The 26,463-nt window shown below is 37.9% G+C and overlaps 6 protein-coding genes across 9 annotated transcripts; 4 read left to right on the forward strand and 2 right to left on the reverse strand.

Moving 5' to 3' along the window:
• Positions 1-300: 300 nt before the first annotated feature.
• LOC126604277 (receptor homology region, transmembrane domain- and RING domain-containing protein 1-like) lies at positions 301-3,618 on the reverse strand. Of its 2 annotated transcripts, none has more exons than XM_050271481.1 (7): positions 3,417-3,618; positions 3,129-3,289; positions 2,512-2,739; positions 1,962-2,360; positions 1,406-1,503; positions 1,076-1,129; positions 301-737 (listed from the first exon to the last, which is right to left on the reverse strand). In XM_050271481.1, exons 2-6 carry the CDS (start codon positions 3,247-3,249, stop codon positions 1,100-1,102), a joined length of 876 nt encoding a protein of 291 aa, XP_050127438.1. In that variant the 5' UTR covers positions 3,250-3,289; positions 3,417-3,618; the 3' UTR covers positions 301-737; positions 1,076-1,099. The 2 variants fall into 2 exon arrangements, with proteins under 2 accessions (XP_050127438.1, XP_050127433.1); XM_050271476.1 differs by having other exon boundaries at positions 1,068-1,129.
• Positions 3,619-3,649: 31 nt separating this feature from the next.
• LOC126604245 (rRNA (cytosine-C(5))-methyltransferase NOP2C-like) lies at positions 3,650-6,623 on the forward strand. Its single transcript, XM_050271411.1, has 9 exons — positions 3,650-3,792; positions 4,063-4,207; positions 4,323-4,413; positions 4,698-4,895; positions 5,021-5,250; positions 5,433-5,564; positions 5,746-5,813; positions 5,907-5,968; positions 6,391-6,623. Exons 1-9 carry the CDS (start codon positions 3,668-3,670, stop codon positions 6,522-6,524), a joined length of 1,185 nt encoding a protein of 394 aa, XP_050127368.1. The 5' UTR covers positions 3,650-3,667; the 3' UTR covers positions 6,525-6,623.
• Positions 6,624-7,789: 1,166 nt separating this feature from the next.
• On the forward strand, positions 7,790-12,300 carry LOC126604200 (oligopeptide transporter 7-like). Its single transcript, XM_050271360.1, has 6 exons — positions 7,790-8,054; positions 8,150-8,726; positions 10,074-10,643; positions 10,844-11,099; positions 11,263-11,445; positions 11,527-12,300. Exons 1-6 carry the CDS (start codon positions 8,015-8,017, stop codon positions 12,106-12,108), a joined length of 2,208 nt encoding a protein of 735 aa, XP_050127317.1. The 5' UTR covers positions 7,790-8,014; the 3' UTR covers positions 12,109-12,300.
• A 1,907-nt stretch (positions 12,301-14,207) lies between these two features.
• Positions 14,208-16,509, forward strand: LOC126604220 (protein NUCLEAR FUSION DEFECTIVE 4-like). Its single transcript, XM_050271380.1, has 3 exons — positions 14,208-14,591; positions 14,836-15,668; positions 15,961-16,509. Exons 1-3 carry the CDS (start codon positions 14,259-14,261, stop codon positions 16,412-16,414), a joined length of 1,620 nt encoding a protein of 539 aa, XP_050127337.1. The 5' UTR covers positions 14,208-14,258; the 3' UTR covers positions 16,415-16,509.
• A 459-nt stretch (positions 16,510-16,968) lies between these two features.
• On the forward strand, positions 16,969-19,589 carry LOC126604253 (calmodulin-lysine N-methyltransferase). 3 transcript variants are annotated; one of them, XM_050271435.1, is made up of 7 exons: positions 16,969-17,136; positions 17,216-17,381; positions 17,596-17,675; positions 17,774-17,834; positions 17,983-18,098; positions 18,365-18,497; positions 19,011-19,589. In XM_050271435.1, the coding sequence occupies exons 1-7, from the start codon at positions 17,064-17,066 to the stop codon at positions 19,288-19,290; spliced, it is 909 nt and encodes a 302-aa protein (XP_050127392.1). In that variant the 5' UTR covers positions 16,969-17,063; the 3' UTR covers positions 19,291-19,589. The 3 variants fall into 3 exon arrangements, with proteins under 3 accessions (XP_050127392.1, XP_050127408.1, XP_050127399.1); XM_050271451.1 differs by having other exon boundaries at positions 18,365-18,512; positions 19,024-19,268; XM_050271442.1 differs by having other exon boundaries at positions 16,975-17,136; positions 17,222-17,381.
• Positions 19,590-21,199: 1,610 nt separating this feature from the next.
• Positions 21,200-22,909, reverse strand: LOC126604246 (thaumatin-like protein 1). The gene is made up of 3 exons (XM_050271424.1): positions 22,561-22,909; positions 21,777-22,443; positions 21,200-21,633 (listed from the first exon to the last, which is right to left on the reverse strand). Exons 1-3 carry the CDS (start codon positions 22,613-22,615, stop codon positions 21,438-21,440), a joined length of 918 nt encoding a protein of 305 aa, XP_050127381.1. The 5' UTR covers positions 22,616-22,909; the 3' UTR covers positions 21,200-21,437.
• Positions 22,910-26,463: the final 3,554 nt, after the last annotated feature.

The following is a 26,463-nucleotide window of genomic DNA, read 5'->3' on the forward strand; positions in this document are numbered from 1 at the left end:
ATGGGTTCGAAAAAATGTTATGGCATTACTACTTTCCTACTAGTCACATTCAAAGTGTCCAAAAACATTTTCTTTATGTTTTTAATGAGTTATTTCTATTTGTGCATCAAACTGTGATTCGCATAAATTATTTTTTTTTCTTTCAAACTTGCAGTTATTGTAATATAATTATACGATTATTCAACCAACACGTCGAAGAGTCTTTAATATTTTAATGTGACTTGATTAATAATTTAATAGTATAACAATGGATTTGGACTTTGTGGAATCCATATCCATCAAAATCCACTAATCAATCTCTTGATAGGGCAAATTGCTCAAAATGCTATTTTATTTAAGTAGATCTTGAAATTAATATTTCTAAACTCTTGGATTACATGCTTTGTATTGTATCGAATCCGACTAACATACTAGATACCTTTACACCTAAAATATATATACATATTTACACCTAAATTAATATTTCGTGACACCACCTGAGCTTCATGCAACACATGCGGCAGATTGCAGAGGGTCATCAAATTTCTGGTGATTCATATGAACGGATCTGCGTCGAGAGCGCAGGTTTATTCAAGATGCGTTCAAGGTGTACGCTTTCACGGAAACATTAAGCAGCAGCTGTTACTGATATTTCCATGGCAGTGTAGACAAATATCAACCTTATGTCTCTTCAATCCACGCAATGGAACACATTCGAGTGGCGTTTGTATGGATGTCCACAAAAAACAGGAGCAACCCTGAAAAGAAACAACAGACACAATGTTGGATGTGACAATGGTGATGACAGAAGAAGCCTCATGGTTGCTAGAAAGTAGGAACGCGCCTTAGGCGTGGATTACAACTGAAAAGCATTTGGAAACCAAAAGGGATTGCTGTCACTTCTATAAGTCAAATGATAGAGATTTGTAAAATGATTTGGCTTTGATTTGCATCAAAATGGCCAGCGCAACAGTCCAAATGCCAACAAAGTCACTCTTTCAAAGGACCTCAACATGTCCAGCGAATCTCGTCCATAAAAAGGTATTCATCCTTTTGTTGGAGTACGAGGGAAAAACTTTCAAACTAACCTCGATACCTTGAGAGTCATATTTTCCATTCGCTAATTGTATAACCAGGTTTTTCTCTTGATCTGCAAGAAGAAATAACCAAATTTTCAGTATATAATAAAGGGAGTTTTAACGAAAAGCCCGCGGTACTATTCATTTTACACTAAAAAGTCAAACTTGGTACTATTCACTTTACTCTTTATTTTGTCCTTATCATTAAAACTCAAAATTTTCAAGCCCTTTTCATTAGTTTTCCTTACAATATAATTAAAAGTAACCCCACAACCTGAACAATTCAAACAGTAAAAAAGAATCATCCATCAAACACTAAATAGCGAGGACGGGCCCAATTCTCTTACCTCAGCATTCGCAATTTTCTTTCTTATATCGTTCTTGCACACGGGGCAGTTTCTCCCCCATTTTTTCAGCCATGAATCCACACAGCTTGAATGAAATTCTGCAAGTAGCTCTCAAGCTGATTAACAGACATCAACAGACTTCGAATAACAAGGTGAGGAAGTAGATCTAAACTACAATTAACCTTTCGATTAAGGCCAAAGTCAATTGCCTAATATGATGATGGGCACGAAATGTCCCTAACCCTATAAGGTTATGACCAACATAGGATTTAACAGCATGGCGATAATAGCAGCTTCTCCAAGTTCTTTCTTCTTAGACTGGACACGTGTTCTAATACTTGTGATCACATGTCCACAGTATGAAAGTTCAGCACATTACAAACCCAAGTTCTTCTACAATGAAATTTATGACCAGTTGAAATTCTTCTGTGGTATCATCAAGGTAGGAGGCAAACATGTACTATGATGTCAAACATTTGTGGCTTGATGGAACTGACACCGCAACTATGATGAAAAAACAAGGAATATTAACGTGAGGGAACATCTTATAAATTACCATGTTGGCAGGGGAGAACTTTAAGAATTTCGGAATCTTTGTAATTCTCAAGGCAGATGGCACAAGTTTCTTCAATGTGGCATTCATCCAAACCGGCAGAACTGAATGTGAAGCAAGGTAGAGCATCCACAATCTTGGTATCCGCACTTTTAGGAAGTTGGTTTCTTCCTTGAGTAGTCCAGCTCCAGTTTCTCTGAGCACAGAGGGCAATCACAAGGAGACCCAATACAGTTAGAAATGAGATGAAACATACAGCGAACACCGACCAGGCCTTTTCATTTGGTAATACGAAGATGCAGCATTCCCCTTCTTCCCCACGAGCATGTTCCTTTAGCATTTCACCAGATGCTTTGGAAACAAATACGGCATGAATTGTAACATTCTTGCTGTGTATCGTCACTGATAAAAGAGGACGGCAATCATTATAAATTATAACAGCTCAACGTAGACTCAATACAATCTTCAACGACTTAAGAGGAGCCCAAAATGAAATTGAACAACACAAATATAACAGAAGTAAACAGAAATTTCAAGGGACATGGTGACTCACTGTGAACCAATTTTTCTCTTCTATTATCGTAAACAATCACAGCATGAAATCCGGCATTTTGAGCGTGTTGCACTTTATCCTCAAAAGTACATTCACCTCTTTCTACTAAAGCAAACCTTGTTATATCAGTTTCATTTGATCGAAAACCATAGCGCAGAGGCAAGCAGGCATCCAAAGGGTCTGCTACAAGCAAAGCTCCACATATTTCAGAGCCGCCGACAGTAACAGCTATCACAATATTCAGATTTCAATGATTAGTAAAAGTACTTGGTCTAAAACTAAAAGTGATCATCCAAATATAATCTTGTTCAAGGGCATTTGAATTGAACCCATTTCGAATATATTTGATTTGAGTTGAACCCATTTCGACTTTTTACGTTAAGCTAAGGGATCGTTCGATAACCATTTCAGTTTTTAGTTCCCATTTCTTTCCGAAAGAAGTGAAAACAAAAATTCGAAATGGTTATCTAATGACCCCTTAGATTAACCAAAACCTGAAAATTCCGAAACGGGTTCAACTAAAATCGAAAGCTGTGCTAACTGAAGAGACAAAAGGAAGGAAAGACTAGTTTTCCCACATTTTCTCAGCAACCAAACAGCAAAAGATGGAAAGTTACCATATTTGGCGGGAAGGTCGGGGATAAGAATTCCAGATGGTTGGAGAACAATGTTAGCTGAGCTAAGTTGGAGAAGCTGAAGATAAACAACCACAAAGAATCCCACTACGGCTTCCCTCATCTTCCTCTCTGTCTCTCTCTCTCTCTCAGCTCCAAATTACCTAAATTAAACACAAAATTAACAAAAAAATATAATCAAAATTTATTGAAATTCATGAATTCAAGCAATTAGTGACTAAATAAACCAAAAATCGAAAACAGAAATTGAAAATAAATAAAAGGGCATACCGATTCAGTGAGCTCGTAAGATTAGCGAGACTGAAAAACCCCAGAAGCAGATAGAGAGCTGAAAATTGCCAAGTTTCCAACTTTTCAACGGTATTTTTCTACCGTATTCGAGCTATACGCTGTCGTTTAGGGTTTTGACCTAAAGCGCTGCGTTTTGATCAGTAACCATTAGCCGCCAGAGTTGAAAAGCTTCGGTTTTTAACATTGATCTGATTTTTCAGTTGCAGCTTTCGAATCTGTCTGCGAATTTCATGGAAGAAGAAGAAGAAGCAGCTTCGAAGCCGGCGCTGCTGGACGCCTTCCTCGATTTTCTGAAGGAGAACGGGTTGGACCCTTCGATTTATTCGGAGAGCCAATCGACCCCACGTTACATAAGGTACTAATTCTCTCTGTGAATTTATTATTTGATAAATACTCGTAAATAGAACCGTTACGAACTTTTAATCAAAAATTAGAATACAACGATATTAAACCAACAATAAATCATATATAAATTAATTTTTAGTATTTTTCATTGTATGAGTGCTTCGGTTCGGTTTTTGATTAAAAGTTTGTAACTTTGTTGATTTGTGCATGTTTGCCCCTGCTGTTTTTTGCATGTGTTTTTGTAATGGAAGAATTGGGTTTTGTTTGTTATGATTGAAAGGCTGAAGCCCGGATTCGAAGATCGAATCGAAGAGATTGAAGCTGAGATCAAGTGCAAGCTTGAAGAAGTGGAATGGTTGCCTGGATTTTATGCTCTTCCGCCGGATGTTCAGATTGCTAACTCAAATGCATACCGGGAGGGGAAGGTGAGGGGGGAATTGGGCAGTCGGGTTTTGTTTTTTTACTAGCAAGAAAGTTTCGGTTTTTGCGATTTTTTATTGCAAGATTATGAGTTTGTGTTCGTTGGATTTTGGGTTTTAGATATATGGAATTGACGCGGCGTCTGGTGCTGCTGTTTCAGCATTGAGTATCTCAGCTGGAGATCATGTTCTTGACCTTTGTGCTGCTCCTGGTAAGTTGTTTTCTTGTTTCTGTTTGTTACTATCGTAGATTGCGTCGAATGGGAGTAAATTGATTTCGTAAAATGCAATGCTTAACGTGTAACAATGTGTAAATTTATCAGCTTTTTAAGCCAGTTGAAGATTATGAGCAAATGCAACTAATTCCGTGTGAGATGTATTTGACAATATTCATGTGCGAAATCTGATTCAGTTGTTACAATGATGACTTTTTTTCTTTCTTTTTTTTTTGCAAATGGCTCACTTTGCTTTCTTCTCGTGTATGTTCTATCGTCAGGTGCTAAGCTTTGTATGATATCAGACCTTCTTGGCAATTCGGGTTCTGTAACTGGTGTTGATGTTTCAAGCCATCGTTTAGCAGCCTGTAGGACAATGTTACAGAAATATGCATTGGGCAATCGCTGCCGACTATTTGTTGCTGATGGGACAACTTTTTCCCTCGTACCCACGAGAGTTCTTTCAGATCCAAAATCATGTAACTGATCTGAATCCACATATACCTGAAGCTTCATATCATATGTGGAGTGAAAATCATAAGAATGCTATATCCAAGCATGTTTCTGTTTTTAATATGTTGTCATTCTGTCTAGAATTATGCAGGTGAATCTACTTGGGAAGAAAATGTGACATTCAAGGAGTGGACATCTAGGAGACCATGGAAAGAAAGGAAAGAAGCAGCTAGGGTAAGAAAAAATGGTGCCGTTCGGTCAGGGAATCAACTTCCAGAGCTCATTTATTATGGCCGCCACTCTGGTGTGGCTGGACTGACTAAAAGTGAATTGTACCAAACTTTTCGTGACAGCGAATATTTGAGCTGCGGCTATGACAAGGTAATACTGCATTTTGGTTCGTTCTTTAAACCCGCCTTTACAGGTCTCTTCACTCTTTCTATTTCCGTATTTTTTTGGACAATCACTAACACCATTTCCATATCTTTTATGTTATTTCTTTGTCGTTTAACGTCGTTTATAGTTTCATTGAAGTTTGCTAAGTTAGCGGGATGTTTATTCAGGTACTAGTGGATGCAGAGTGCACTCATGATGGATCAATTAAACATGTCCAGAAATTCGAACAGTGGGGATGGGAAACTCTTCAACGTCGTGTACTGGATGCAGAAAGAAGTGATAGCCTCACCGTGCTTCAGGTATCTGATTTCAGTTTCTCTCAAATGTATTTGCGAACTATGCTACTTCATTTATTATTATTACTTCTCTATTGTAATTTTTCCCATGTGCATTTAATGGCAGAATTCTAGCTTCCTTCTGCATCGTCCCCTGTTATAAAAATGCTTAGTAAAGTGATGAAAATGTGTCTTTGGTTTGCAGTTGAAGCTCCTAACCAATGGTTTTCGATTGCTAAAATCTGGGGGGATTCTTGTTTATAGCACTTGCAGGTGCCTTCTGTTGTTTGCTCCTTTAACCTTTAGGACATTACGCATAAAGGATATTCGCTTGTATTTTGCTAATTTTCGTTTTCTGTTGATTAGTTTGACAGTTGCTCAGAATGAAGACGTGGTAAAGCAGTTTCTTGAGGGAAATCCTTGTGCGGGTAAAGTCCTTTGTGCTTTGTAATATCATTAGTGATGGTTTAAGTAATTTACAGCCTGCAACTTATGGGTATGGTGACTGTATTAAACGATTAAGTATCATTTTACCTGTAGCAGAACGGCTAATCAAAATTAGTTTACCAGACATGATGGTTTAAGTACTTTGTTTTTTCGTTACATTTTTAATGTCATAAAGAAACCAGATAACAATATCTAATCTAGACAAACTCATAATCAGTTGTTAATCCCATACTATCTACATTACATTACGAGCTGAAGTTGTTTCTACGACTTTCTCCTGCTCGCGCAGCTCTTGCATCTCTAGTTCGTACTCTATGAACAATTTATCATTACATCAGAGTATAGTCATATCATTTTACACGCTTATATCCTTGCGGTTCATCGGTTCCTTCTTATTCCGCAGAGTTGCAGGTGATAGATGCTGCTGAAAATTGGCCGTGCAAGAACGGGCGAGTACCAGATACCCTGCGCTTTGATCCCGTGACTTCAAAAACGAGCGGACTGTTTGTCGCAAAGTTCTCGAAATTGACCATTTAATCAAGTTTTAGTTGTACTGCATTTTCTTTTCGTTTCTTTGCACTGCTGAATAGTTCAGACAACCATTTAGCAAGGCAAATGGCATTTCAGCTTTCCTCCCCTCCTTTTTTTGGTAAATAAATGTGGCTCCATGCCCAACAAAGAGAAACTAAAGCAAAAAAGCAAAACATCAAGAGATCTAGAGATTCCATCAGCGTTCGACACCAATATATTATGACAACATGCAAGAGCTTGATCGAAATAAACTGGACTAAGAGAATACGACAAACTTAAGTTAGCTAGTTCATTAGTCACAAAACTCATCTCTTTTTATGCAATTAAAGTTTTGTTGAAGTATTCTCCCCGGATAGTGTAGAAGAACTATACCAAATCGGTCAGGCTTGTCAAGAAACTACTAGATCCTAACGATAATCGGTAAGGCTTTGTTATGTTACTAGTTTAAGACCTAAATGACAATTTTTCTGAAATGTCTAGACTACTTAGTACGGAAAATGAATGATCATAATTGAATTTTAAAAAATAATTAAAAAAAAACCCTATTTTAGCTTACTTGTCAATGTAATGGTTATAAAACTGGATTATCTAGTAGTCCAGGCTATTGAAGATTCACCTCCTAAACTATACGAAGCCAAACTGTAATGTTAATATTAACTTGATTGCTATTTGAGGATTAAATCAAAGTAAAACCAATTAAAAATGTTAGAAAACTTTGAGTTTTAACGATAAAAACAAAATAAAAGGTAAAGTGAATAGTATATGATTGATTTTTTAGTCTAAAAATATGATTTTTCGTTAAAATAAACAATACCAGAAGTTTTTTTTGTTAAAATTCTCTTAAATCAAACCAAATTAGTTCAAGCCCATTCCTACCAATAATGTTTGGAGGGAGCATTTAGGTACGTACACTGCGTGCATTAATTAATAAATAACAAGTGGAATGTACATCCCCAATAATTGAAGAAATTTTTAGTTATGATGCGAATACGGACGGTATATCATATGTTTTTATACAAGTAGTGAAAAATTTTAATTTTTAAGTTATTAACTTTTTAACACATATAATCCACTATTTATATAAAAACACATAATGTACTATCTCGTGTGACGGTCGCACTGAACAATCTCTCTAATAATAATTGGTACGTGTTTTTTGTTCTATAAACTAATAAAGACTGAATCTGAATCAGAAAATGTACGCGGCCGGAAATGTGTACAGATTCATCCGACGTAATTACATATGCATACTTCAGTATCCAAAACCAACACGCCGTCGTTTCATCACGTTGCATTATTAGCAAGCCTCCAAAAAGCTTCAGGACAAACTCGTCGGTAAATCCAGGTCACCGCTGACGTCTCTCAAGAACTGCCAGTCAAACCCAGAATATTGCTACAAGGTACACACAAGCTCCGATCAAAAAGGCTCCAATCCTCGTTTTTCGGAAACCAAAACGTCCACGTTTCATATTCTCGTTTAGCGCTCGGAGGAGCAGATGACCGGCGGCAGCGGCCACGAAATCGCAGCTCCTCTCAGTAAGCAAACGCTCAAATTACAAGTTTCTCCTTCTTTTTCGCCAAATTTACATTTCTAATTCCACTAATTTCCCTCCATTTTGCTATCGCCGCAGTTCCGAAGACTCAATACGATGCCTCCGCCTCATCTCCGCCGCCGGCGGACGAGAACTCTCCGATCGAGCAAGTCGCCCTCACCGTTCCGGTCACCGACGATCCCTCCCTCCCGACCGTCACTTTCAGGACATGGACGCTCGGAGCCCTCGCGTGCGTTCTACTCTCCTTCCTCAACCAGTTCTTCTGGTACCGCCGCGAGCCCCTCTCGCTCACCTCGATCTCCGCTCAGATTGCGGTGGTCCCGCTCGGCCACCTCATGGCGTCGCTGATCACGGATCGAGTTTTCTTCAAGGGGCGAAAATGGGAATTCACGCTCAATCCGGGACCCTTCAATGTGAAGGAGCACGTGCTCATCACCATCTTCGCCAACTCCGGAGCTGGGAACGTCTACGCCATCCATATCGTGAGCGCGGTTAAGATCTTTTACAAGAAGAACCTGTCGTTTTTCGTTGCGCTGCTTGTCGTTTTGACTACTCAGGTGTTGGGGTTCGGGTGGGCCGGGCTGTTCCGGCGGTACTTGGTGGAGCCCGCCGCAATGTGGTGGCCTCAAAATCTCGTTCAGGTTTCGCTCTTCAGGTAAACTCGCCTGATTTCTTCATCCACGTGTCGTTTCATTAATGGCGCATGTAATTGTTGGTCTACGTAGGCTCGTTGACTAGCCAATGGTCAAACCAATTTGCTTATTATTGAGCGATATATCTTTTCTCAACATCAGATGAATTAAAGAAGATCAATAAAAAAAAAATAACAAATTGTGTCGGATGTAAAAATGAACGTGTAAATAACACTATCTTATTCATAGTAATACGCCTTGTCTTGGGCCTTTAGGTAAGGGTGATTTTAATTAAGAGTTTATTCAATCAAGATAAATGAATTTATAGAAGTCATAGTATTTACTATTCAATCAACATTTTAAAAGAGTTAAAGTCTATAGCGATCTAAGTGTATTAATTCCGAATTTTGAAGTAGTTAATAAAACTCTTTATGTATTAAATTAGGATTTGATCTGAAGTATTTTTAAAATAAAGGATTTTAATAGATCTGAAGGGATTTTATAGTGTTGTTTAGGCTTTATGCGTCTTAAGATTTTTAATGATTTCACCCAAAATTAACATAGAGTCTATGGAACTCCATTAAACTCCATGAATTAATAACTATTTTAAAATCTTTTATAGTAGCTTAGGGTTTCCATAAATTTATAAACTCTTGAATTTATTTATTTAATACAAGCTTAAACTCAAGTGCATATAAGTCTTCATCCGCTCTAACCAATATAGCTATGCTTCCGTCTATAATTAACAAGTGGTAGTTAATTACCTATTAGTTGTGATAATTGATGCTAATATTATCTAAACATGCTGGTTTAAGTAATTAGAGGAAAAATTACAATAGAAGTTACTATAGCAAGGAAAATGTAGGGGCCAGAGTTTGCAACTTTAGTAGTTAAAAGCATTTACAAACGATATTTGGGGGAAGGGGGATTCAAAAGCGAAACTAAGGTGTAAAGAAGAATACTCATAAACCAACTAAGCTACAAACCTCTTGCTATGTTAGCCTTCATTTTTATCATAAGTAGTATTTTGAACACTCTGGCATTATTAGGGGTCTCCATATGCTACATAATATGTTCACTTATTTTTCCTCAAGATGGGGCTTTTCTAGCATAATAGCATTACTTGTTAGGCACGTCTTGTAACGTTTTCAGAGAATATTTTCAGAAAATGGAATCGTGAAATTCATGAACGTGCTTTTTCAAGATCCGAGAATGTGTAATTCTTGCTGCCTATTTTTCTTTGCAGTTGGTTTTTAGTGTAATACTATAAGACTATCAGCCTCTCACTTAAGTAGTATAAACGAGAATGTTGAGGAAGTCATGAATCATGACTGCTCTGTGTGGTTTGTGTGCATGTTATGTATTTACAGGGCACTGCATGAGAAAGAAGAGAGGCCAAAGGGTGGATTAACAAGAAACCAGTTCTTCCTCATTGCCTTCACTTGCAGCTTCGCTTACTATGTCCTTCCCGGTTACTTATTCCCAATGCTAACTTCCCTTTCCTGGATCTGCTGGATTTTCCCTAGTTCCATCCTGGCTCATCAGCTCGGTTCAGGACTGCACGGTCTTGGCATCGGTGCTATTGGCCTCGATTGGTCAAGTATATCCTCTTACCTCGGGAGCCCACTTGCCAGTCCGTGGTTCGCTACTGCCAATATTGCTGCTGGTTTTTTCCTTGTGATGTATGTCATTACTCCTGTGACTTATTGGCTCAATGTATATAATGCCAAAACTTTTCCCATATTCTCGGATGATCTGTTCACATCTACTGGCCAAAGCTACAACATATCAGCTATTATAGATTCCAACTTCCGCCTTGACATTAATGCATACGAGGGAGAGGGCCCCCTCTATATGAGCACCTTCTTTGCTATCTATTATGGCATCAATTTTGCCTGCCTTACTGCCACTATTGTTCATGTTCTCCTCTTTAATGGGAGGTAAGTGACACTTTACACATTCAACTGCTGCTGTCTGTTCAATATTCTCTAAAGCAAATTTTCCATAAGTTGTATTAGAATTCTTCACTTAAGCTCGGGTTCTGCATCAATATATGTGCAGTGATATCGATTCTCTGGTGAAATAGCTTATATATTGTTATACATTTTGCTCACAAAGCCTTATTGTATCGAGCGTGCAGAGACATCTGGCAGCTAAGCAAGTCTGCCATCAACGAGAACAAGATGGATGTGCACACAAAGCTCATGAGAAAATATAAGCAAGTTCCTGGATGGTGGTTCATGTGCATCCTTTTGGCTAACATAACCGCAACCCTATTTACTTGCCATTATTACAATTATCAACTACAACTGCAATGGTGGGGTGTCTTGCTTGCTTGTGGTCTTGCCTTGTTTTTCACTCTTCCTATTGGAGTCATCAATGCCACAACAAATCAGGTGTAGTATCACGCTCCTTCTCATATTCTGCTTTTTTTTGTTTTGAGTTAGGATTTTATTTACCTTTCTATCCACTTATGTCATCCAATCTTTTGTCGCACGCGTCTTTCTAGCTTTGCATTTTTATTTCTCTAGCATTAACAATCTTTTCATTTCCGAACAGATGCCAGCGTTGAATGTGATCACAGAGTACATCATCGGGTATCTGTATCCAGGATATCCAGTTGCCAACATATTGTTCAAAGTTTATGGATACATAAGCATGAAGCAGGCCATCGCATTCCTGGAAGACTTCAAGCTTGGGCACTACATGAAAATTCCTCCCAGAGCAATGTTCATGGCACAGGTTAGCATCCTGTGTTTTTCTCTTCTCAAACATATTCGGAAACAAAAAAAACTCACCAAGTTTCATCAAATTTCTTGTCAGGTAGTTGGTACTGTTATAGCAGCGTTCGTCCATTTAGGAACTGCCTGGTGGCTTATGAGCACAGTCCCAGACATATGTGATAGGGCATTACTACCATCAGACAGTCCATGGACTTGCCCGGGCGACCATGTCTTCTACGATGCTTCTGTTATTTGGGGTCTGGTCGGGCCTCGCAGAATCTTTGGTAATCTTGGCCACTATTCCACCATCAACTGGTTTTTCTTAGCTGGTGCTATAGCTCCTGTCCCAGTTTGGCTTGCTCACAAGGCCTTCCCAAGCAAACATTGGATTAAACTTATCACCATGCCGGTGCTCTTTGGGGCAACAGTTAACATGCCTCCGGCTACTGCTGTCAACTACACCAGCTGGATTCTCATTGGATTCGCATCAGGGTTTATCGCTTACAGGTATTATCGCGCCTTGTGGAGTCGCCACAACTACGTGCTATCTGGAGCTCTGGACGCCGGATTAGCGTTTATGGGGGTACTTTTGTACTTGTGTCTGGGGATGGAACATGTTAGCTTGAAATGGTGGGGAAGCAGTCCAGATGGTTGTCCTTTGGCTTCTTCCTCAACAGCCTAATGAGTTACAGCTAAAACATGCCCCCTGCTGCAAGAAAAGTTGTATGTGTTTTTTTTTTTTTTTTTTTAGAACAGAAATGTTGTATGTTTGATATGCATAATTGTGCGCTTAGGGTAGAACTGTAAATAACTTGTGTAATAACTATTGTTAATTGATTATTTGATAGCAAATACCAATTCATTTTTGCTAACATATTGTGAGGCTTAGGTTTGATTCTCGCTAAGGCAAATTTGAATTATATTATTGCTAAACCATTGTCAGGCTTAGTCCACTCTACACAAAAAAAAAAAAAAAAAAAAAAAAATTACCAATTCATTTTTTATTGCAAGCGATGGTTCTAATTTGAGCTGCATTTTGCTATGCATGAATGAGAGCATTTTGCTTAGAAATAGTGATATTGACTTGCCATTTACAAGTTTAATAAAGGGATACTTTGGATACAGTTCCTAATTCTTAACATTCTTTGACTAAAACTTTAACGGTATTCAAAGTTTGATCAAAGTCTCTTGACTTTGTACACCTCATTATATTACAATTAATATTTATATTTTTATAGTTATGACATTAATTGTTTGATATTTTATGAGATTTATAATCCTATAAATTCAAAATCCCTTATTATAATACTATTAGAAACGGTTACAATAAAAAAAATTCAAACATTTTGATTGAATAAATGGATAAAAACTATGTAAAAATAAGAAATAATAAATGGCAACATAATGTATCCATAGTGTTAAAGAAATTGGTACATTTCACATATAACAAAGTGGTACATTAATAAAGAGAATGGGTATATTATAAATTATTTAAAGTACAGATAAAAGATTAAAAAATTATGAGTACAAATGAATTTTTAAAAAATATAGGCGCTAAAATAAATTAATACATGGGTACAAAAAAACCTAAAAATAAAATACTACAAATCTAAAAAAATGTTGCAAATTAAAAGTGGGTACAAACTAAAAATATAAATATATGATATACAAAGTTTAGGCATAAAACATAAATATACCATATGTAATTTTTTCTATCATTGATTAAATATATAATGTCATGTGACGGTATACACATGGGTACAAACACAAATAAAACTTTAAAAAAGATGGGCACAAAAAGAAACTAATATATGGGTACAAATTAAAAATGAAAACAAAATTGGCACAAATTAAAAATAAAAATATATGATAAAAAATTTAGCCATAAATATAAAATATACTAATTTAAAAATAAATAAAAAATTTATTATTCAAATAATTAATGATGTTATTAATACCCAAGGACCTTGATCAAAAATTGAAAATGAATAGAATTTTAATCAATGGAGTAGCAAAAAGAAGAATGTGAACCTAATTTCTCCTTTAATAAAACTAGAGACAGGACTTTTAAGTTACCAACGGATGCGGAAAATTTTTATTTTATTTGAATAATAAGTTCTAAAGTGGATTCAGAGGAGGAAAAAGAAGGTACACACGTAAAAGACATTTTTATCCCTACATTTAACAGAAAATTAATGAAAAAAAAAATTACTTTTGGATTAAAGTTGCTAACGGACTACATCATCAGAGTTTAAATCCTAATTTTTTTTTAGTACGGAGACTATCTCCTGATTATTTTATCACCATAATAACCGTTTATCAGATTAGTCCTATCTAAAATGAGATTGGTTGGGAAGTCCAACTACGTTTATCCGATTAGTCCTATCTAAAATGAGATTGGCTTGGAAGTCCAAATACACTATTGCCACCTTGGGCAAATAAGGATTACAGAAAAAACAGACGGTTTTGATCCAGGGGTTCACCTGGTTTATGTGATGGTTTTAGCTCTAATCTCTCCCGTGGATTTTGAAATGTCCTTTTTGTCCTCTCCATCCACTTGATGAACCCGACATTACATTATTAAATTTGTTATTGTTTAAATAAATTTAATCATATCATTATCAGTCCCGGAATTGTAAAACCATGGACTGAAAAACCAAACAGATATGTTTAGACATTTGTTTTAGTTATTAATAATTTAATAAAGCTAATTAATGAAGGCAAAAACAAACTTATAAATAACTTGGTCAGGCAGAACCAGAATCCTCGGACAAAACTAACCAAAACAAACACATCTGGTCTGAGTTTTCTTTCCTTTGATTACTTTTAACCATGCTTTTTCCGTCGCGATTTCTCGCTTCCCCTGCCGGAAAATGGCTGGGATTTGTGACAGCCATTTGGGTTCAAGCCATCAGCGGCAACAACTACACATTTTCCAACTATTCTGGTGCCCTAAAATCTTTGATGGAACTCTCCCAGACTCAACTCAACAATCTATCCGTTGCTAAAGATGTTGGCAAGGCATTCGGGTTGTTATCCGGCCTTGCTTCCGATCGTTTGCCGACTTCCGCCATCCTCATTGTCGGAGCATTGGAGGGCCTCATTGGATATGGAGTTCAATGGCTGGTTGTTAGTCAGAGAATCAGCCCTCTTCCCTACTGGCAGGTATTGTCGATTCGACATTTAGGTATTATGTTCTCTTATCGTGCAATATGTTATGTTATGTTGTCATACTATTAATTTAAATTTTATTGCGCAATCTGTTGTGTTTGCGTTGTCAAACTGGCAATTTCAACATCTTAAACTCGAGATTGGTTATATGCAAGAACATTTACATCATTTGAACTGCTTTCTATTTTCGTATATATTTTTTACGGGTTCTTGAAATGATTTTCTACTCTGGCTGCAGATGTGCATATTTATGTGCATGGGAGGAAACAGCACAACATGGATGAACACAGCAGTGCTAGTGACATGCATGAGAAATTTCACGAAAAACCGCGGCCCGGTCTCAGGAATCCTCAAAGGGTATGTAGGGCTAAGCACAGCAATCTTCACAGATTTATGCACAGCTCTTTTCTCATCCAATCCCTCCAAATTTCTCTTCATGCTTGCCGTAGTCCCTGCTGTTATCTGCCTCATAGCTACCCTTTTCCTCAACGAAACCCCACCGGCTTCCACTCTACCGGAGATAAAACAAGAAGCCAAGTTCTTCCATGTTTTTGATTTAATTGCGGTTTTCGTAGCTATCTATCTCTTGGCCTTTGACATGTCTGGAAAGCATGGCCATGCTCTCTCTTTGATATTTTCTGTTGGACTTCTTTTCCTGCTAGCTTTTCCCTTGTGTGTACCTATGTACACTTTGCTCTTCAAACGCAATTCTCATCACGATTTAGAACAAGAAATTAAGGAGCCTTTGCTTGCTCAAGTCGGACCAATTGCGAAGCCAGAGATGCAGAACTCTAATGGTGCAGGCATTAAGGTGGAAGATGTTGCGGTGAAGAGACAACCTTTGATTGGGGAAGACCATACCATTTTTGAAATGATAAAAACACTTGAGTTTTGGATACTTTTTGTGTCGTTTCTTTGTGGTGTAGGGACTGGAATGTGTGTCATGAACAACATGGCTCAAATGGGACTTGCCCTTGGCTACTATGATGTCTCCATTTTTGTGTCACTTACTAGCATTTGGGGGTTCTTCGGACGCATAGTCTCCGGCCTAGTCTCGGAATACTATATTGGGTATGTTCCTTCTAATTTTAAACCGTTTATTAAAGTAACTGTTTCGATAATGTAAAGATAATTTGATGTACTTAACTGGTACCGGATACCAATTTACAGTACTTGATACATTGTCGATATTATCAGCACAGTATCAACTGTCAACTATCAACCACATAATAAAAGTTTACCTAATACTGTAGACTAGTAGCCATTACTAAACACTTTTTCCATACTTATGTAATCAAGTTAAAGAGTAACATACTCGATTAGGGTTCCGAAAATGTGCTAACCTTAATTTCACTATTTTCAGGAAATCAGCCACCCCTAGGCCTCTTTGGAATGCAGCTTCCGAGATTCTACTGGCCCTCGGGTTCATATCCATGGCGTCGGCCTTGCCGGCTTCCTTCCATATCGGCTCGAGTCTAGTCGGAATGGGCTACGGAGTCCTTCTCACCATAACAGTTCCAGTTGCCTCGGAGCTATTTGGTCTCAAATACTATGGCCTCTTGTACAACATTCTCATCCTCAACCTTCCCTTGGGCTCCTTCCTATTCTCTGGCTTGCTTGCTGGCATTGTCTACGATTCTGAAGCCACAGTTAGCCCTAGTGGAGGTGGGACCACTTGCGTTGGGTCCCACTGCTACATGCTTGTGTTTGTTGTGATGGCAGTCGCTTGCATGTTTGGGCTTGCAATGGACGTTTTGCTGGCATTTAGGACAAAGCATGTTTATGCCAAGATTTGTGAGAGCAAGAAACCGCAGTAGCTTCAAACTCCCCTTTAATTTTTGTAAATGTTGATTTCATTGTACAGATTTTGAACCCTCAATTTTTAGTTTTGTAACAAACATTTATGTTTTTATTTTGGTTTTTGTGTTTTTGGAGATAAATGAGTTGAAGCGATATTATAACAGCGAGCGTCTTTGTAATTAAAGTGGCTAAGAGTATTCGCATTGCACTCAGAAAGACTTTTCAAGAAATGGGAATTGTTATGCGAATCTGCTTAGCTTTCTGTACAACAATCTAAACTATCTTTTATATAAGTCTCAGTTCATAATTCATTCTTGCAAAAAATTAGCTCAATCGAAAATTATTTGCCCATTTGATTCTAATCATAAAATTTCATATTAGTCAATTCATTAGTCACAATAATGCCCCAGTCATTTTGAATTTGGATAAAAAATTTCTAGTGAAATATACTACTAACAAAATCTTTTGGGTGGTGTGGGCTTGTATATGGGCCATACTTAGAATTGGGCCCACCTGAACCACAGCCCAATCTATGGATCCAATCTCAAGGCAACCGAAACGGCGCCGTAGACAGCGCCAAATATTGCGCACAATCTTCCGTTGATCCGTACCAAACCACCTGACTGAAGTAAGTCCCCGCAGAAAGAGCTGCAGAGACTGAATCCAATGGAAGCCACCGTCAAAGCTTCCTCTCTCCGGTGGAAAATTCTCCGCCAAGCTCTCCTCCGCAAACCCACCGGTGCCTCTATCTCTCTCTTTCTCTCTCTCTCTCTCTCTTCTGATCAAATGGAGTTTTTATTTAATACCGTGAACTGCAGGAGCAGATTCGCAATCCGAAATCAGCGTCAAGAAAATCACCAGGAAGACGACGCAGGGCTTCAACTTGATCCCATCCCACATCGCCAACGACCCATCGTCTCGCTCCGGCGACGTCACCGTCTGCTACACCTTGCCCGGCGACTCTGCCCCCAAGCTTCACCTCACGTGAGTTAGCATTCAATTTTTGTTTCAAATGCTGCACCAAGCTCGAATCTTTCGTGTCAGTAAATGATGCTCGAACTTACATTTGCAAAACCCAGATAGATATATGATTTTCTCGATGTGGGATATTTGAAATTTGATACAGTGATGCGAAAGTTTGAAATTTTTTATTGAATTTTTGTGGGCTTTGTTTAAATTTTGTTACTTTTTGGAGCAGTCAAAGAGTGGTTGACCGAGCTGAGCTCAGTGACTTTGAGATTTGTAATGAGTACAATATTGACAACACTGGGCTTGTTTGTAAGTTCCTTTTTGTGCAATTTGACTGCACATTTTATTGGTTCTGTAATTTTGAGCAAGCTTTTGGCTTAATATATGTTGTTCATGTTGTTGTGCAGGTCAGTGGCCGTCGGAAGAGGTTCTTGCGTATTTTTGCTTGACTCACGCGGACATGTTCAGGTTTACAAATTATGCCTTGCACTGCTCTTTTGGAAATTTTCATTTGGTCTTGAAGTTTCTGTATTGGCTGTTTCGACATTTTGGTGCAACTTTCAGTGTTCATTTTTCTTCTGTGTGATATATTTGCATTTGCCTTGCATTTTTCTAGGTCGAAAAGTGTACTTGAGCTTGGGTCAGGCTATGGCTTAGGCGGCTTGGTTATTGCAGCTGTTACTGAGGCATCAGAAGTTGTAATTTCAGATGGGAATCCGCAAGTAGTACATTGTATCCTAATTGCATCGTTGAACTGTGAACATGGTCGGGCTTGGAATGTTTTCAAACATGAACACGTCCTTTATTTTTATTTTTTGGTTCTGTTTTTGTGTTATGTCATCAAAGAACCATTAATTGTAAATAGACTTCCCCCCTCCCCTTTTCTTTTAAGTACATTTGGAAGTACGTACTTTCTTATTTCTCTTATTGTGATAATTTGAAACCAGATTATTTCTTGGTCAATTGTAAACATTATGTACAGATTCCTTAATATTTAGATATTCAGCACAATATTGATGCAAACTCTGAAGCATTTGGTGGTACAAGAGTGAAGTCCATGATGTTGCATTGGAGTCAGAACGAAATTTCTACTATCTCTAGCGAATTTGATCTCATTGTTGCTAGTGACTGGTATGTTCCTCTTTCGTTGAAGTTTCTTCATTAATATGTGCAATCCCACATCATTTTCTGCCCTTTTCATTAAATGAAGGAAGGGAATCATTGAATCTGGATCGAGGTTATGTGCCATAGTTACCTCAACTTATGTGGCAAGTTCTATGCACTGCCCAAGGATCTCTTCTTTCCATCTGAAAGGCATGAAATTTAGACTTGGTGCTATGGTGTTGTCATGATAGGCCCAACTTTGCAGCAGACCACCCATTATTCTTGAATGGATATTGTCGATTCCTCTTTGGTTATTTTTAATAAATACTTTTTAATGAGTATGGGAGGTTATTGGTGGGGAAAAGTTGTTTGTTGGTTGCAATTTTGGTTGACGTGGGGAAACTTAACCTCTTGGTTTTCTTCATTAAATGACAAGAGGCACTTGTACTAATTATGTAACATAAATGCACCCTAACATGTTGTTAAATCTTTATGCTCTATCTTGTTTATATTCATTAACTTGATATGTCATATTCACAGCACTTTTTTTAAGGAATTCCACAATGGACTTGCTCAAATTCTCAAATTTCTGCTGGGAAAAGTGCAATCCTCCGAAGCTATATTCTTCAGTCCTAAAAGGGGTGACTCCTTAGACAAGTTCTTAGAAACAATCAAAGAATGTGGTTTGCGCTTCAGCATAACAGAGAATTATGATGCAGAAATTTGGAAGCATCACGAGGAATTTTTGGACGGTGATGGTTCCTGGCCCAGCTATCAAAAGGATCACTGCTATCCCTTATTGATCAGGATTACAGTATGAACTTTTGAACCCATATTCCTTCACCAGCTGCACATATTTCAGGCAATATAGATTCTGTCTCTAGGGTGTCAGTTTTTTCTGGCAGCATGGATTGCGTGTGCGAATTGTTTTTGTTATCATTAGGAATGGGAAATGCAATGTACAGCCAAAGTTTGGCCCCTGCAAATGGTGGTGGATACAGATCCATAGTCACTTAAACAGCGTATTCCTTCCTTATCATTGTGTTGATCCTCCCTGATTTGTAGCTACCAATTGGAATGGAAAGAACGGCATTACCGTTGTTGGTTGATGTAAAATAATTGTGATTTCCTTTTAAAGTCTATGTGTCCTGCCAGATTTATAGTTTACCAATTCTAAGGGAAGAATCAGATTGCTTTTCATGATTGATATTATATATTGTTGATTTCCAATTCTCAAGGTCTGAAAGTTTGAAACTTTTGTCTGAAGATTCCTTATCTTTATTTGAGCATCAAGTCACATTATTAGATTTAAAACATAGCCGTCCATGGCTAAACAACGACATGGACGGTAAAGGACGCAGCTGAACAATGTCAAAAGCAACATGCTCTTTGGATCGGTTAAACTAACATATATTGGGTGTGGGAGATTACTTGTTTGCTTTGAAGTTATATTTCACTGCAGGCTCACAGAAAGGAAGAAGGCTTGGATGAAGAGTGTAAAGATGACATGTCCTGGATCAAATCCAAAGCTTTTCTAAAGATAAGTCTATCTCTATTCTCCTTTCACTATTGCTTTACGCTGGTTGGTTCCGAGTGCCACTTGTTTATATGAAATTTTACTTGTTAGAAGTAATAAAAAATTCGTGAGCATTGCCATTGATTGATTACAATGCATGATTCGGCAATAGGGTGCAATTTTGGGAATGATAAATGAGCATTTTATTTTGAATAATACCGTGGTTCTCATACTCTTGCTCTACCTTGAACTGTTTTCCTCTTGTTAGTTTGATCGCTTAAATTTTATCACGAATTAATGTTTTCCTTCTGTTAGTTCCTAACTGCCTCAACTTTCAACACTGATTAATCCAAGAACTGATAAAATACATGAGATGGCAAAATATATATTGTTCTCAATAGGTATAGGCGTCACTGGGAAGGGTATCCCTTAAGATGGTGATCCCAATATTTAGTACTTGAGTAAAATATAATTCATTGCTAGCTTCATCATACCTCCGGTAACAAATTATGTTTGCATTTCTGTGGATGGTGATTTTTGCATTCCCGTTTTATCCATTTGCCCTCCTCGCTCCCTTTTATGCCTGTGCTTTCGTAGTGTATTCGTTCACACAACTTTTTGATCTGGAGACATGTCGAAAAAGATGGATTACGAATCATCTTTGAAAATGGACCGCAGTCATGATCAGGTATCAATCATCTTATCTTAAGGAAAAAGTGGTTCTTTTCTGTCTTTGTATTTGCTTGCTTTGGGGGGTTTCCCCACACAAATTGTTGAAGAATCATCTCTTTGTATACATATACATCCAGGATGTGAAACTCGAAGGAAATCACTGTCATAGGGCGGCAATTTGGAACCTACTTGCGTTGGCATTTTTAGCCTTGTTTGCTTATCTTGTTAGTAATCATAATGAGAGAGAAGATGAACCATTCAGAATTGCCATTACTGATTGAAATCACATTATTTTCTTTTTGACTTCAGGTATGATGATCCGAATGGGAGACCCCTACACGCATCAATTCATCAATGCTCATCGCACACGCCTATTCGTCGTGCTAAATGTTCACACTGAAAAATGCTTGCGTATGTGGGTTACGTGGTGGTAGGTTACGAGTAATTCTTCTGTGTGACCGTCGTACTATCACAAAAAAGAACGTTGGACCTAAAAATATTTGTAGACCCCTACAAGAAGAAAGGCGGTCGTGGTAAAGAGTTTTTTCCATAGAGGAAATGAAGCACATTTTTATTTCTCAACAAATGCTTTTGCTTTATAAATTAATACGTGTATGTGTATCGAACACCAATATTGTGGGGTTTGGATGTGGGTGGGTTACAATCCTTGATTTTGTCGACTTTCCTCGTGACTACCGCCACCTTGGCGTCTCTCAGTTGTATGTAAGTTTCTCTCTCTCTCGAGGATGTGGTCACTGGGCCATTTGGGGCATGATTGGCTAATGTAACTGTCGAAATGTGAGAGCCAAAGAGATGACCAAAATCAACATACTTTGAAGAGCTATGGAAATGGAAGGTTGGGTTTTGGTTGAATCTCCGCTGGCCAAATCAGCTAGCAATGAAGAACCTATTGGGTTTGACCCGGAATCTGACCCCGACCCCGACCCCGACCCCGAATCTCTTGAAGATTTTAGGCTGCAAAAAAACATATTCCGGAACCAAATCAATGTCAATTACAAACATATTTTGCAAATCGTTAAAACTGATTACTGTGGATTGAGAACTAATAATCGAACAACATAACATGTAACACTGTTAAAAAAAATTAAAGTATTTACCTTGAAGTAAGAGAAGCGCAAAATGTGATCGTATAATCAGCACCTATACACGTAAACGTACTTGAAGCGTCATCGTAAGCGTAGCTATATGATTTCGGACACGCTGACTTAAACAACTGCGAGTACATGGACGGCTTGCATGTAGACGGTGAACCGTACGCGCCGTTGCAACAATACTCCGGACTTCCAAATGCATCACACGCGCTCTTGCACGCGCCGTCGACTTTGAGCTCGGCAGGGCACCTACGGTTGAGGTCCGTAACGCACCCAGTGGACGCGCACGCACCCGATGCCCCACTCCCCTCAACGATCATTGGTAAGTTATAACCGTCAACGAGGCTGACGTCATAGAAGTCTTGAGAACCCGAGCCGAGTGTGAACTCGGCTAAGGTGGCCGGTGGCACGGCTCCAGCACCGTTGCACTCGAGCTCGCCCGAGCCGCAGTCCCCGGTTGAACAAGAACCCCGACCCGAACCGTCAAAGGAGCAGCCGGTTCGGCCCCAGAAGCGACCGGACCAGCCGGTCGGGGCCTGGAAAACGCGGGAACTGCCTTTGGGAAGCTCGAAGCCGGTGCTGTCGAGCTTGTCGCTGCCGGCGCTGGCTAGAATTCCCGGCCATACTGTGAAGTCACACTTATTTGTGAACGTGAATGTGGCCCCTAACACCCCTAAAAAACAGAGACAAATGTATAGATTAGTGATAATTCAATTGAATTAATAAACTGGAAGAACAACCCAGGTGGTAAAATTGCTCGATTTATTAAAAGTTTGTGTCTTTTTTTTACCTTCGGTAATGATTAGAAGAATGAAGGTGAAGTGGTAAGAAATTGGAGTAGCCATAAGGATTCTGGTGAAAAGGTTTTGAATCTTGAATGGCAGAGAATGTTGGGTTTTTTCTCACACGGAAACAGAGTCGGAAACAGAGTCTGCAAATGGCAAATGCTGTATGAGAAATTGAAGTGAGGGTGGAGGAGGAGGAGGAGCTGGTGCTGGTGCTTTGGTGGGGGGGGGGGGGTGTGGAGGGAGTGGTGGGAGGTTCCGAATGATCAGCTGAGAGTCTTATTTATGAGGAATTCATGCACAAAAAAGAAACAGAAAGCAATGTGAGTGTCAGCTACCACTGACTCACTATTTTTTTTTTTAATTTCTAATTTTACGAATAAGATTTGGCACCCAAATTTTTGTATTAAATCTGTGCGTCATATGGATTTGATGTGTCACGGACTCACTAGTTAGATATGTGCTTCGATTCACATGGAATTTGGTTAATAAGCGTCACATCATTTATAGCACAAATTTAATACATAAATTTAGTTTCCGTAACACTAATCCTAATTTAATTTTAATAGTGAGAAGTTGATCCAATTAGATATGAGGTTAGTGTTGTGAAATGACTAAAAATGTATGAGTTGTTGGGCAAAGATGTCTCTTTAGCTGGAACTTTGCTCCAGTGGCAGCGTATGATTGGCGGACGTTTTTCTTTTGCAGTTGTCTAATTTCTCATAATTTAGTTAGTTTAGTTTCATTTCATCTCATCATCACCGGGTGGGTTTTCCCCTAATTATCGGGGGAAAAACACTACAAAACAAAATAACCTAACATCAACCTCTTGAAGGAGAAGATGACTGCAAAGGTGGAATGCACCAAAACATTATCGCACATTTGAGAATGCAATTATGTTCGAAATCTCAAATCTCTGAACTTGGGTGAGAATGGCCATAAAAGTGCTTGATTTCCACTATAACACCAGCCTTTCTCTCTTATTCTTAACATTTAACGGGTATCTGTGGTTTCACTCTTATCTTATTAAGTGAGGAATGAGTCCAATTGTATGTTATCCGTTTGAATTGATAAGTCACAATCTCAAATCGTATCATGACACTAGCACTACATTTTATTGAAATTTCATTTCATTTGTGTTCAGTTGTAAGTGAAAAGTTTTAGACTCAACTTTCAAGAACGGTAAAATTAATGTCAAATTATTATTTACCTACTGTATGACTTAGCCCTACCTGTAACTCTCAATATCGTTGCCTATAAAGAAATGAAAATCACAAGACAAAGGCATGCAAAAGGCCGTGTAGTAAAGATTTTTCAGTGTGTCTGTAACTCAGGTCATTACGCCACATGTTATTATACAATTAGAGGGATACTTGAAAAATAATTTCCCTTCAAGTGTTAAATGACATGTGATATCATGTTTGAGATCTCAGCCACACTGAAAATTTTCTCGCCATGTAAAAGCATATTAGTGGAGTCAAAGGCAGTACGAGGCACCATGTGTCCACTCATATTAGTGCGGATTTAATTTGTTCGCTAATAAGATTCTGCTTCACCTGATTATATTGGTAAAAATAGAGAATAGGAAGGAGGCAGATTGTCTGCCCTCTCATCCTCTTCTATTTGTACGGTCACGGTTAAGCCACGTCAACATTTTATATTCTTATTATTTTTTGTCTTGTTATTGCTATAAAAAATTAATATAAAATGTTAATGTGACTTAACCGTGACCGCACAAAATAGGAGGAGATGAAAACGACACCCAAACAGGAGGGCAGACAATCTGCCTCCGAATAGGAATTACATGCACTATTGCAAAATTCAAAGAGACAATGGCCTTTGTCTGAAGGACAAAAGAAAGAACACCGTTGCGTTAGTTAATCAGTTGGTTACATGGCGGTGTTTGGTTTAGGCAAGCCACATGGTTTAATTGGTATTATTGTGGGAGAGCTTTATTCTGCTACCCAATTGAGGTACTTGGTTTCATGGGATTGCTGCTCTAAATCAACTTCAATTGAAAAATCTTGCACTGAATGACACCGATGTGGTATCGGCCAATACTTTAAGAGTATTTTGAGATATATTATGTTTAGAATTCGTTTGATAATGATTTTATTTTAATTTTTGTTCAAGTTTTTTTTGTTAGGAAGACAAAAAAGTTGTATAAGAAAAATGAGGCGTAAAAGTAAAAGAAATATGTACATAATGGTACTTATAAAATGAACACTAAAAGTAATTTGAAATGATATTCTTGTTCAATTTGTTTCGTGCTAAATAGCCATTTCACTCCTCCCTCCGGCCCCTTCCACTCTCTTCCTCTGTGTTTTTATATTTGTCATTTCTCTATTCATGCGTGTTCTTATTTTACTGACTTGATCATTGAAGTAATTGTACCGGAACAACTACGGCATCGCACTTAGGGATGGACAACGATTATGGCGGGCGGGTAACCGAGATTAATTATCTATAATCGTTTATTCTCATACTCGCATAACCATTTACCCGTTGGGTAATTATCTAAACGTTTATACCCATACTCATAATTGTTTATAAACGGTTAACCATACTCATAACCGTGTACTCATTTAACCGTAACCGTTTAGTATCCGTTTACCCATTTATTATTTTTAAACCCGTTTATCCTTTCTTTTTTTACCATTTACTCATTTTTCACCCGTCTACATTTTTTTAACAACTTGAAAATTAAAAAACAAAAATTTGTCATAATTTTCTTTTTCTAACAATTAAACACCGTTATAGTTACATTCATCATACATTTCCGCATTTTAATTTTTTAAGTCCTTATACCATTCCAATAATTGAAATAATAGTTTACAGACAATATTTTTAACTGTTAGCAATGAAGGTAATATAAAATTTGTTAAGTATTCTTGGGTTACAAAAACTGTTAAAAGACAGTATTCTTGGGTTATTTAACTCAGAATGTAAAATATTAACATAATATATATAATGGACCATGAAATTTAAAATGGTTAAGGAAAACTATATTATATTAGCTATAGAAATCATGCACTATAGTCAATAGTATTGATCTAAGTTTTGTCTGATAAGGAATATAGTTTGTGTTAATTTTACATATATAAAATAAATGGGTAAATGGTTACCCGTTTATAATCGTGGTTAATACTCATAACCGTCCATTTAAATTTCGCGGATAAACGGTTATACCCATAACCGTTTATTTATCTAAACGGTTACCCATAACCGTAACCGTGAAATTTAAATAAGCGGGTAACCGCTATTACCCATAACCGATGGGTATTGGCTCTAATCGCACTCTTCGATTTATTTCTTACAGTTGAGATCAAAACTGACTTATCCAGTCCAGCTGAAAAAGTATAAATATTTTGAGGTCTATAACTTTGTCTGCAACATGAGAGAGGAAAGAAGTTAATTGGGAATTTGGGAGTGACCGACAAAGTTCACATGTATGATGTACAAATTACAGAACCTTATGAAAGGGGTCACATAACAACTTGTACCCAGGTTCGTTCGTCGTTTCACCCAATCTTTATGCTTAAATCTTTTCTAGCTTTTTCAGTGGAATAGCATCTGTCTAGCTTCTGTGTAGCAATGCCATGTTACCCTTTTTTATGTTAGAGCATCTCCAATGGGGGCTTTATCCTCTATAAGGTTACCACATTTTCAGCTTTAGCGAGAAATTTCATCTCTGATGAGCTGGAAAATGAGGCTAGATCCACAACTGAGGCTAGCAACTTTCTTTCTTGGGTAGCATAAAATCGGGCTACATCTAGCCAAAAAAACAATGGGTCTCACAAAAAAGTAGCAACCCATGTGAGTGAAATTTTATCACTTTCCCTTTACTTGCGAATACACTTATACTCTCCTTTTATTATTTTTTAAATTCTTTTTTCTTACTTATTTTT

The sequence above is a fragment of the Malus sylvestris genome, chromosome 2, assembly GCF_916048215.2.
Source record: "Malus sylvestris chromosome 2, drMalSylv7.2, whole genome shotgun sequence".
NCBI classification, from domain to species: domain Eukaryota; kingdom Viridiplantae; phylum Streptophyta; class Magnoliopsida; order Rosales; family Rosaceae; genus Malus; species Malus sylvestris.

What these genes read in the sequence shown, in the direction of transcription:
- LOC126604277 (XM_050271481.1), bottom strand. Translation starts at nt 3,249, where the DNA reads ATGAGGGAAGCCGTAGTGGGATTCTTTGTGGTTGTTTATCTTCAGCTT. An exon ending in AAGAGAAAAATTGGTTCACA is followed by an intron (nt 2,361 to 2,511) that starts GTGAGTCACCAT and finishes CTCTTTTATCAG; the next exon opens with TGACGATACACAGCAAGAAT. An exon ending in AGAAAATTGCGAATGCTGAG is followed by an intron (nt 1,130 to 1,405) that starts GTAAGAGAATTG and finishes TTCTTCTTGCAG; the next exon opens with ATCAAGAGAAAAACCTGGTT.
- LOC126604245 (XM_050271411.1), top strand. Translation starts at nt 3,668, where the DNA reads ATGGAAGAAGAAGAAGAAGCAGCTTCGAAGCCGGCGCTGCTGGACGCC. An exon ending in ATGCATACCGGGAGGGGAAG is followed by an intron (nt 4,208 to 4,322) that starts GTGAGGGGGGAA and finishes TTTGGGTTTTAG; the next exon opens with ATATATGGAATTGACGCGGC. An exon ending in TGAGGGAAATCCTTGTGCGG is followed by an intron (nt 5,969 to 6,390) that starts GTAAAGTCCTTT and finishes CTTATTCCGCAG; the next exon opens with AGTTGCAGGTGATAGATGCT.
- LOC126604200 (XM_050271360.1), top strand. Translation starts at nt 8,015, where the DNA reads ATGACCGGCGGCAGCGGCCACGAAATCGCAGCTCCTCTCA. An exon ending in GTTCAGGTTTCGCTCTTCAG is followed by an intron (nt 8,727 to 10,073) that starts GTAAACTCGCCT and finishes ATGTATTTACAG; the next exon opens with GGCACTGCATGAGAAAGAAG. An exon ending in GTTCTCCTCTTTAATGGGAG is followed by an intron (nt 10,644 to 10,843) that starts GTAAGTGACACT and finishes TCGAGCGTGCAG; the next exon opens with AGACATCTGGCAGCTAAGCA.
- LOC126604220 (XM_050271380.1), top strand. Translation starts at nt 14,259, where the DNA reads ATGCTTTTTCCGTCGCGATTTCTCGCTTCCCCTGCCGGAAAATGGCTG. An exon ending in GCCCTCTTCCCTACTGGCAG is followed by an intron (nt 14,592 to 14,835) that starts GTATTGTCGATT and finishes CTCTGGCTGCAG; the next exon opens with ATGTGCATATTTATGTGCAT. An exon ending in GTCTCGGAATACTATATTGG is followed by an intron (nt 15,669 to 15,960) that starts GTATGTTCCTTC and finishes CACTATTTTCAG; the next exon opens with GAAATCAGCCACCCCTAGGC.
- LOC126604253 (XM_050271435.1), top strand. Translation starts at nt 17,064, where the DNA reads ATGGAAGCCACCGTCAAAGCTTCCTCTCTCCGGTGGAAAATTCTCCGC. An exon ending in ACTCACGCGGACATGTTCAG is followed by an intron (nt 17,835 to 17,982) that starts GTTTACAAATTA and finishes GCATTTTTCTAG; the next exon opens with GTCGAAAAGTGTACTTGAGC. An exon ending in CTCATTGTTGCTAGTGACTG is followed by an intron (nt 18,498 to 19,010) that starts GTATGTTCCTCT and finishes TCATATTCACAG; the next exon opens with CACTTTTTTTAAGGAATTCC.
- LOC126604246 (XM_050271424.1), bottom strand. Translation starts at nt 22,615, where the DNA reads ATGGCTACTCCAATTTCTTACCACTTCACCTTCATTCTTCTAATCATT. An exon ending in TCTTCTAATCATTACCGAAG is followed by an intron (nt 22,444 to 22,560) that starts GTAAAAAAAAGA and finishes TCTGTTTTTTAG; the next exon opens with GGGTGTTAGGGGCCACATTC. An exon ending in TGCGCTTCTCTTACTTCAAG is followed by an intron (nt 21,634 to 21,776) that starts GTAAATACTTTA and finishes GTTTTTTTGCAG; the next exon opens with CCTAAAATCTTCAAGAGATT.